The sequence below is a fragment of the Macaca nemestrina genome, chromosome 1, assembly GCF_043159975.1.
Source record: "Macaca nemestrina isolate mMacNem1 chromosome 1, mMacNem.hap1, whole genome shotgun sequence".
Taxonomy (NCBI): Eukaryota; Metazoa; Chordata; class Mammalia; order Primates; family Cercopithecidae; genus Macaca; species Macaca nemestrina.
In genome coordinates this window covers 100,243,481-100,253,395 of record NC_092125.1, presented here as the reverse complement: position 1 = coordinate 100,253,395, position 9,915 = coordinate 100,243,481, and the positions used below count along the sequence as shown (strand labels likewise).

General features: G+C 41.4%; 1 protein-coding gene and 1 pseudogene across 1 annotated transcript; both read left to right on the top strand.

The window, feature by feature from the left end:
* Positions 1 to 238: 238 nt before the first annotated feature.
* Positions 239 to 1,174, top strand: LOC105498141 (olfactory receptor 10J4-like). Its single transcript, XM_011770016.3, is given in 1 exon segment — positions 239 to 1,174. A coding segment is annotated over 1 exon segment (936 nt).
* Positions 1,175 to 8,059: 6,885 nt separating this feature from the next.
* Positions 8,060 to 9,020, top strand: LOC105498142 (olfactory receptor 10J1-like; annotated as a pseudogene).
* Positions 9,021 to 9,915: the final 895 nt, after the last annotated feature.

The window sequence follows — 9,915 nt, the reverse complement described above, 5'->3', positions numbered from 1 at the left end:
TAATTGCTTCCTGTCAATATACATATACTACATCTGTCCCCAAGTCTCAGGGCCCAGAGAACCTTGATGGGTCTTTCAGCACTTGCCCGTGTCTGAATGTTGAGAGCGTCTGAAACCCAGAGCTACACCCCATTTCTGTGCCTGCATATGGCTGATGATCATCCTGGACCAGCCCAGTGTTTCCAGCCTGGATGTTCAACATTCCCACCTCATCTCTTTCAGACTCAGATTCTCCTCAATGCCAAGGCCCAATTTCATGGCTGTGACAGAGTTTACATTTGAGGGTTTCTCCATTTTTGAGTGGCATCACAGACACATCTTCTTTGTGGTCTTTTTGGTCTTGTACCTTTTGACCCTTGCCAGCATTGCTATCATCTTGACAGTTATCTGCCTTAACCATCAATTTCACACACCCATGTATTTCTTCCTGAGTGTGCTGTCTATTTCTGAGACCTGTTATACTGTGGCCATCATCCCCCAAATGCTGTCCAGTCTCCTCAGTCCTCAATAAACCATCTCCATCCCAGGCTATGCCACTCAATTCTTTTTCTATCTCACTTTTGGTGTCAATAACTGCTCCCTGCTCATGGTCATGGGGTATGACCACTATGTGGTCATCTGTAAGCCCCTACGGTATTCGGTCATCATTGGCAAAAAGGCTTGTATACAACTGGCAAGTGGATCCTGGAGCATTGGCCTGAGCACAGCTATCATTCAGGTGTCTTCTGTGTTCAGCCTTCCCTTCTGTGATGCTAATCTCATCTCCCACTTCTTTTGTGATATCCGGCCCGTAATGAAGTTCACCTGTGCAGACACTACTATCAAGGAATTTATTACTTTGCTCATCAGTCTCCGTGCCCTTGTTCTGCCCATGGTCTTGATCTTAGTCTCCTATGTCCTAATTGTCACCACCATCCTCAAGATTGCATCAGCGGAGGGCTGGAGAAAGGCTTTTGCTACTTGTGCCTCACACCTCACAGTGGTCATTGTCCACTATGACTGTACCTCTTTCATCTACTTAAAACCGAAATCCCAAAATTCCCTGTAGGACAGACTTATCTCTGTGACATACACTGTTATTACTCCTCTGCTGAACCCTGTTGTATACAGCCTGAGGAACAAAGAGGTCAAGGATGCCTTGCTCAGAGCTTTGGGCAGAAAGCCTCTCTCTTAGGTGCTGGTCATTCAATAACAGTCAAAGAAAAAGAGTTTGATGAGGTGTCACAGTGAGGAGAACAATCAGATGAGAGACAGTATGAGAGCACCAGGTGGCTGATCTAGGCAGCATCTAGGAATCTATTCCTCTCATAGATTGAAACAAGGAAGAAAAATATTAATGAAAAAAGAAATAGATAGATTTACCAAGTCAGGTATATGGGTTTACCAAGCATGATGAAAATCAAATAAGATAAAGGGTATCCATGCACTGCACTATAGTGTTAGATGTTATTCCTGTTACTCTTGGCATAAGGTATCGTAAACCAGTAGGGAGAATAGGAAGAATATATACTATCATATCATAGAAGTTTATGTAAGATGGACTTGACTTCATGAATGACACAAAGGGCACAAAAGGCCACCACCCCCTCCTGTCTGAGGATGGGACCAACTCTAGGGCACAATTCTAGATCCCTTCATTAGATCAGGCTGAAGTTATGCTCCAGCTGAGACCGTGTTCTTGCATAGTGATTCCCCTTCCCCATCCTGCTTCTCTCATTCCCTTTCCTCTGAGGGCACTCCTTAGTCAATCACTGTAACCAAGACCTTATTTCAGACTCTGCTTCTGTGGAACCTGACCTAAGCAAGGTGGTACCTATGTCTACGGGGCAATTACTCAGACACTGCAAGTACTCTTTTTGCATCTGTTGCACTTAGAGCAGTGCCTGGTGCATAGTAGATGTTAGGTATTTATTAAAAGGAAGAAGGAAGGAAGGAAAGAAAAAGGAAAGAAGACTGCTGCGAGCAGCTAAAATACAATTAAAAGGTAGCTCTTCTCTCTTGTTTTCCTTTTATTATTTTAACACTTTCAGGCTGTTTGCCCCTCTTTGTGATACCTCCTTTTGGTACATTTATTGAATGTATCCTAGATAGTAGCCATTATTTTAAGTATGTTATTCATTTAATCTTCACTATAAATCTATGACATAGATATTTTATTATCCTTTTTTATGGATGAGGAAACTGAGACCTCAAATAAGTTAATTCCTCAAGGCAGAATCAGGATTTAAACACATGCAGCCCAGCCCTGAAGTCTGTAGTTGCATTGTAAGCTCATGATGTTGTTTTTAACCAGCTTTTTCCTCTATAATAACTAAATTATACTACTCCGTACCCCTAGGAAAAGGAGGAGCCTCCACCCCATTCCAAATTGTGGATTTACACATATCTCGGATCCTGTTCACGATATCTTCGGACTTTACAATCAGTCTGGAAGTTCAATAATAGTGTATTATAATACACTCCATTTCCTAAAATAGCTTGGTGCATCCCTTTTTCACTCAGCACAACCCCAAAGAGGAAAATAGGAAAGAAGTTTAAAGTGGGCCAAGAACTGTTATTGTTTACCCTGAACTCCAGCTCTAAGAACCAATGACCTTGAGTAGGAGATACTAAAACAGTATGATATTGTAGGTAGAGTACAGGCTTTGAACAGAGAGGCATACATTCCCAATCATAGATCCGCCATTACAAGCATGTGTCCTGTTATGATACTTAACCTCCCTGGTTTTTGTTTCCTATCTGCACGGCAAGGCTGACAATATCACCTCCCAGGGTTGCTGTGAGAAGTCAACAATGTTATGGACTTCTACATGGGAAGATATCAGCACCTTCTCCACCACCACTCTCCACAGACATTGCTCCTGGGTCACTCTGAGGTCAACATCAAGTCACTCTTGATGTGGACACAGAGCCCTAGCTTTAACAATAGGATTCTCATTTGTTCTTTGTCAATAGAATTTCCTTTTACCCAGGAGGTCTTGACTTTGTAACTGGACTTCTCTTATAGTCCCTGATCCTGTGTTCTGGTAAAAGGAAACTAACTATTCTCCCAGTGTCTTCCAAGTATTGCTTCCTGGATATACCCAGGACTTTATTTCAGGCTCTGCTTATGTGGAACTAGACCTAAGCAAAGTGGTATCTATGTCTATAAGGAATCACTCAGACTTCACTCTGAGTGTTCTTTTTGTGGTTAATAAACCACTAAGAGCACCCGTCTGCATTTCTCCTCCAGATTCCCTTTATTTATGCCTGCCTTACTGACCTGCCAAATACATCTCATAATATCGTTCCCTCTTCTCTCCTAGTTGTCTCAGAGTCACTGCAAGAAGTCCCAGGGTTTCTGTGTGCGTCAATTCTCACATGCAGTCTGAATAAATACTGACAAAAGCATCTGCAAGTATTTTTTAAAGTACCATAATTCATTTGAAAGCACCAATTACTAATTCATAGTTCTCCTTTTCAGAACTTATTTTTCCTATCAATAGGTACAAATAGTACAACTATTATTATCCAAACATTATCAATTTAGAGATCCAAGAAATATTTGGACGTAAAAAGCGGTTTTCATACACAGACAATTTGGACACGCCAGCTCTAGGTGACAGAAATAGTGTGGAAGACGGTGTGGGAGTAGACATAACTTTAGGAACCTAGTTAAATCTGTTTTGAGCCCTATTCGGGGCCCTGAAAGACTCCCATTGACAATTCCAAAGCCTTCTTAAGAGGTCTAGACCCAGGATCCTAAGCTAAATTGAATGCCATAAACAAACTATAATAAGAACCACTGGAATCTGCTCCCCAAATAAAGCAGTCTGCAGAACTAGAAGATTTTATACAGCAAGTTCTTTTGGCTATTTTGCCAGCTTTGTTTCTATAGTCACTCCACATGTGTTCATTTTTTTCTAGCATAAAATCCCAATATATTTGCTATTGGTGGCCGATTGGACTTTCTGTACATCTCTAATCTGTAAAATTAGATACTGCTACTGACTTCAGAGGGTTATTTGGAGGCTTATGTGAGACAAAAATCTGTGAAGGTGTTTCATAAATATTAATTGCTACTGAAGTGGTATACCTGTCCTTTTTTCCAGATAACACATTTTTATATCATCAACCCAGTTCCCCATTTCTACAATCTTCCTAATTTGTCCCAAAGCAATAGTATCATAAAGCCTTGAGCTCTTTTGCCCAATTCCACTCCTTTCCTGTTGAGATCTCATAGCCACCAATGATATCTAATCACGAACCTTTAATGTGCAGATCATTTTCTTTGATTCATCTGTTACAAGAAGAAGCTATATATATTTATAAATAATCAGAGAGTCGACATGAATGAACCTGATGAGAGCAGTTTATGAAATTATTGGTTCTTTCCTCTCCTTTGAGCCACACATTGATTCAGTTACAAGTCCTATTGATTTCCCTCAGATGTCTCTCACATGTGTCCCTCCCCTCTGGGCCAATTGCCACACCTTTAGATCAATCCCAATTATCTCTGTTACATCAGCAGCCTAGCTGGTTTTTCTTCCTCTTTTTTGCCAACTTCAAATCCATCTTCCCACCTCACAGGTCAATATACCAAATCCCAGTGCAGGTTATGTTTATTTATTTACTTATTTATTTTCAACAAGGAAGCAAAATCACCAGAAAGACCGGAAGAGGGCATACGATCGTTAGTGGTTAAAAAAAAAAAAAAGAGAGAATCACTTCCTTGAGAGGGCAGTTGCTAAGGAACTTTAAAGTCTAAGAGCAGGAGAGATAAGTGAGAATCACTTGAGAGGCTCTTAAAAGTGATACATTCAAATACTCTTTTGTAATCTGTTCTCACTTTACCTACACAATGTAATTTTCCATAATCAACCTGAGTGTAATCAAGGACTATCTCCTCCCTGTATCACTTACAGTTACGTTTCAGTTATTATGATTGTCTATCACCTGCAACTAAACCATGAGCTCCTCGAGGTTTGGTGCAGCACCTCGTCCATTTCTGTATTTCCAGCAACTAGCACAAGGCCTGACATATGCTCAGTGCTTAAAGAATGAATGAACGCAGATAAATATCACATGAAAGACTAAGAAATTGTTAAAGAAGTAATAAACATCTCATGGAAAGTATTCAGTGAGAAGTAAATTTGAAGTTGGGTCTTCACAGACAATTAGAAGCCTACAAAATAAAGGGAAGAAAAATCTGGGTAAAGAGAACAGAGTTCGAAAGCTAATTTCTGTTTCCTAGCCTTCAGGAGAAAACCTTTGGATCTAAAGATAGTGTACTTCCAATCCTGAATGCCACAGGGCAAAGACAGGCACCATGAACTGTCCTTTGCAGAATGATGACCATATTTAAATACTTCTATTCCAAAAAGAAAACCAGATTCTTATACTAGATAGAGTTCCTGCCTATAAGCAAAAGACCCTAAATTTCCTGAAATCCAAGGTGGTATGGCTCTAAGCTTGAGCTGCCTAGATTTGTCAGTATGGATTTCTGAGACACATCTGCAAAAAAAATAAAAACTAAAAAATAAACCACATGCACACATGCACGCTCACTTATTCAAATAATTAAAAATCAACTAAATAAACCAGCTTCCTCAAATATTATTCCAACTTGAAGCAAAGGCTTTCCCCAGGCTCCCCAAGCACTAGCCTGGAATTGAGTAAATGAGCCTTATACATAATAAGACCTCCAGGTACCTGTTATCTGCATCCTCCCAGCCCCAGGGTGGCTCCCATAATGTCTTCAGGGAGTGACCCCCAGAAGCCCAGCTGCCTGATCCAGGGAGAGCATCTTCTCTGGCTTCAAAGACTTTTCCACACAGAGGGGTTGTCAAGAATGCCTGTGACTCTCAAACCTGACTATATTCCCACTAGAGTGTGTTTATGCCCTGCCTGCTTAGCCTCAGGTCCTGCCGTAGGCACTCTTGGTCACCTTGCTCACCTTGGTCACCCTGTGCCTATCCATTGTGGCCAAGGGAGCCTGACATTTCAATCCTTACTCCTCAGCCTCCTCTAGCCCAGCTCTCCTGTTGTGCCTCAGTGCTAAGCAGAGTCATGTGAGTGGTCTTTAGAAGAAGGATTGAAATGGGGCTCATTACGTATGGGCTGACTTTAATTTATTGCAGTATTTCAGCTCCTATCACAGCTGGACAGGTCTTCATAAGCTATATTTGCTCTTCCTTCCGTTTCCTTAGAAGAATTATAGGCTTCCAAGAGTTGGGAGGATGCTAACCAAATCATAATAGCCATTCTAATACCTCAAGACAGACAAGTTTCAGTCAGATAAGATGACATTTTAGCCATGTGTTTCTCAGCGGGAACTCTATTGGTGTTTGGAATAAGACAATTCTTCCTTGGGCAGAACCACCACAAGTTTTGCAGGACATTTCACATCTTGAATGGCCAAGAGCTTCTGTGCTCATTATTGTAACAGTTAAAAGCTCTGCCAAGCATTTCTGATTTCACCATAGAGGCGCCATACCACTCCGCGGCTGGACTACTACATAGTTTTTGCTCAGAAGCCTCACAGAAGACAAATGTCTTTAGACATATATTTTAGTATCAAATGATTTTCTTTATTGGAAAATCTTCTCTATTGCAGCTTTACTTTCTTTTTAGAATTCTTAGTGTAAATGATTAACAGCTGGTCATCAACGTCTTTTAAATAGATTTTTATGAACTTGAAGAAAGTCTCCACGCATACTAACCTTCATCACTGATGTGATTTATTTTATGCAAAACTTCTCTTTCTGAATATGCATAAGCAAATCAGAACATAATTTAAATACCCTACAGAAGCTTACTGTTTAAAGAGATAAAAATGTGAAATATTACATAAATTGAACTCATCCCCTTCCTTCAACAAAATGATGTACCTTTGGTGTAGCTGTTTTTTTATATTCAGGGTCTGCTTTTGCTTTAGGTGAGGGACCCTTAAATTTGCTGTATCTTTCCTGATACAATTGTTTATCTCTGCAGAGTGGGTGTAGGCTTACTCACAAAGCTGTATTGGCTATAAATTTGCCTTCTGGTTTAGGGAAGGTCAAGATGTAGCATAGTTTATAACATACGTGAATCAGTGCTCTGAACTGTCAGCAGACTTCCATCGCTCAGACAGAAGTGGGAGAGGCTGGTGGTTGGCTAAGATTTTCCTTTTTCTTCTTGAAGACAAGATGAACCTTTCTATTTTGCTTCTACTTCTTAAAGGATGTGCAAGGGGGATGATTCATAGTCTTTAAAGAAAAGACCGGGCCGGGCGCGGTGGCTCACGCCTGTAATCCCAGCACTTTGGGAGGCCGAGGCGGGCGGATCACAAGGTCAGGAGATCGAGACCACGGTGAAACCCCGTCTCTGCTAAAAATACAAAAAATTAGCCGGGCGCGGTTGTGGGAGCCTGTAGTCCCAGCTACTCGGGAGGCTGAGGCAGGAGAATGGCGTGAACCCGGGAGGCGGAGCTTGCAGTGAGCCGAGATCGCGCCACTGCACTCCAGCCTGGGCGACAGAGCGAGACTCCGTCTCAAAAAAAAAAAAAAAAAAAAAAAAAAGACATCACTAGTCCATCCCTAAACAAATGATTTTCAAGCACCCAACCCATGCATCATTTGGAGCTAGTGAAATAGGAAAAGATGTAAAAGGTATTTTAAAGTTGCTGAGCATTTGTGTGAGGTGAGGCAGAAATAATGGGGTAAAAATAATCCAAATGAACATGAGGACCTCCGAGTGTAACATGGTTTTATGAAGGGCTGAAAATGTGCGCTTGTCTCTGAAGAGTAGGAAAGAAGAGGAGAAAAGAGGAGTCATTCCAGATGTCAGGGAGGAAGAGTAGAAATGAAGTAGGAGCATGCATGGTTATACAGTGAAAAAGTGACACTATATGATTCTGTGATGCATGGAAAATTATAACAGATGGTCACAGAGTAAAAATATTTTAAGTAAAGATAAGTAAACCCAGGGATTAACTTAATCCACTAGGAAATATATCCCCAGATTTATAACTGAGAACTATTGAACTTCAATCAATTTCAGAAATGTGCTTCCACTGTTTTACTGAGACTACGTGACTTTCATGTTTTTATGCTTCAGATTTGGGAACCAATCAATGAAAACAGAGAACTTTACTCTCATCACTGACTTTGTTTTCCAAGGTTTCTCCAGCTTCCGTGAACAGCAGATCACCCTTTTTGGAGTGTTCCTTGCACTATACATCTTAACCCTAGCAGGCACTACCATCATTGTGACCATCATCCAAATAGATAATCATCTTAACACACCCATGAACTTCTTCCTGAGCATGCAGTCCACATCAGAGACTGTATATACATTGGTCATTCTCCCAAGGATGCTCTTCAGCCTCGTAGGTATGAACCAGACCATATCATTGGCAGGGTGTGCCACACGGATATTCTTTTTTGTAACCTTGGCATCACTAACTGCTTCCTGCTCACAGCAATGGGATATGATTGCTATGTGGCCATCTGCAACCCCCTGAGATACACGGTCATTATGAACAAGAGGGTGCGTATCCAGCTTGTCCTGGGGGCCTGCAGCATTGGGCTGATTGTAGCAATAACACAAGTGACAGCTGTATGCAGGTTACTCTTCTGTGCTAGAAAGGTGCCCCACTTCTTCTGTGACATCCGACCTGAGATGAAACTCTCCTGCATTGACACCACTGTCAATGAAATCCTGACTTTGATTATCAGTGTGCTGGTGCTTGTTGTATCTCTGGGTCTGGTTTTCATTTCTTAAGTTCTCATTATCTCTACAATCCTCAAGATTGCTTCAGTTGAGGGCCGGAAGAAGGCTTTTGCCACCTGTGCCTCCCACCTTACTGTGGTCACTGTCCACTACAGCTGGGCTTCCATTGCCTGCCTCAAGCCCAAGTCAGAGAACACCAGAGATCATGACCACTGATCTCGGTGGCCTACACTGTCATCACTCCCCTACTGAACCCTGTGGTATATACCCTGAGAAACAAAGAGGTCAAAGATGCTCTGTGCAGGGCTGTAGGTGGGAAGTTTTCCTGACCATTTAGGAAGAGTTCTCCTGAGGCTGTCAACACCCACACTAGGCAGGAATATGAGGTGTAAACTCGCAAACCCTTGTCTCCTAAAGACCTGCCCCTTAAATAAGAGGCAAAAGAGGAATAGCAGTTTCATAAAACTGGGAGTCTGAAGCTTTAAATAAAGTTACTGGATGGAGCGTTATCCGTGTTTTGGGGGATAAATAGACAGACAAGGATAAGATATGCCTAAATAAAAGGTCAGAAAGTAGTGTGGGCTGAAAATTGTGTACTGACCCTTTGGTTTCGTTGTGAATCTCCACCTAATGAAGGCAATAGAAAGCCCCTTGAGAAGATGGAATCCAAGACACACTTAAAATCTTTTTCTACAATCCCTTTCTTCCTACGTTAGAGCACCAGGGCTTCTAAAACTGGATTCCCTATTGGAGTATGTTTATGACATGTCAAGTAATAGGTTACTGTGTGGGGAGGGAGAGTGACCTCAGGATTAGATAGCCCAGGAGAAATAGATTTTCTCTCCTGGATGTGTTAATTTATCCTAGATTCTAGCAAAACTGCTAATTAAATATGGTGAGCATAGACAGTTGAATTAGAGATCGTGGCAATTCTACAGTCATCATGGCAGTCTTTTGAGGGCACAATCTGAGATACTCCTGGATCCTTTCAAATTTGGTTAAATCAGAAAACACACAACGGGCAAGAGCTATGAACTAGCCTCTGTGCTAGGTCCTGGAGAAATAAAGATAAAAAAAGCTTCCTTGCCTGGCTCCAGGAAGCTACAAATCTAGTGGCAAAAACAAACATTTGACAGTATGGTTTCAGTTCTTTATGATAAATGGCGTTTACAAACAATTAAAGAAGAACTCAGAAAAAGAAAGAAAAGGAAAAGGGAAGAGAGA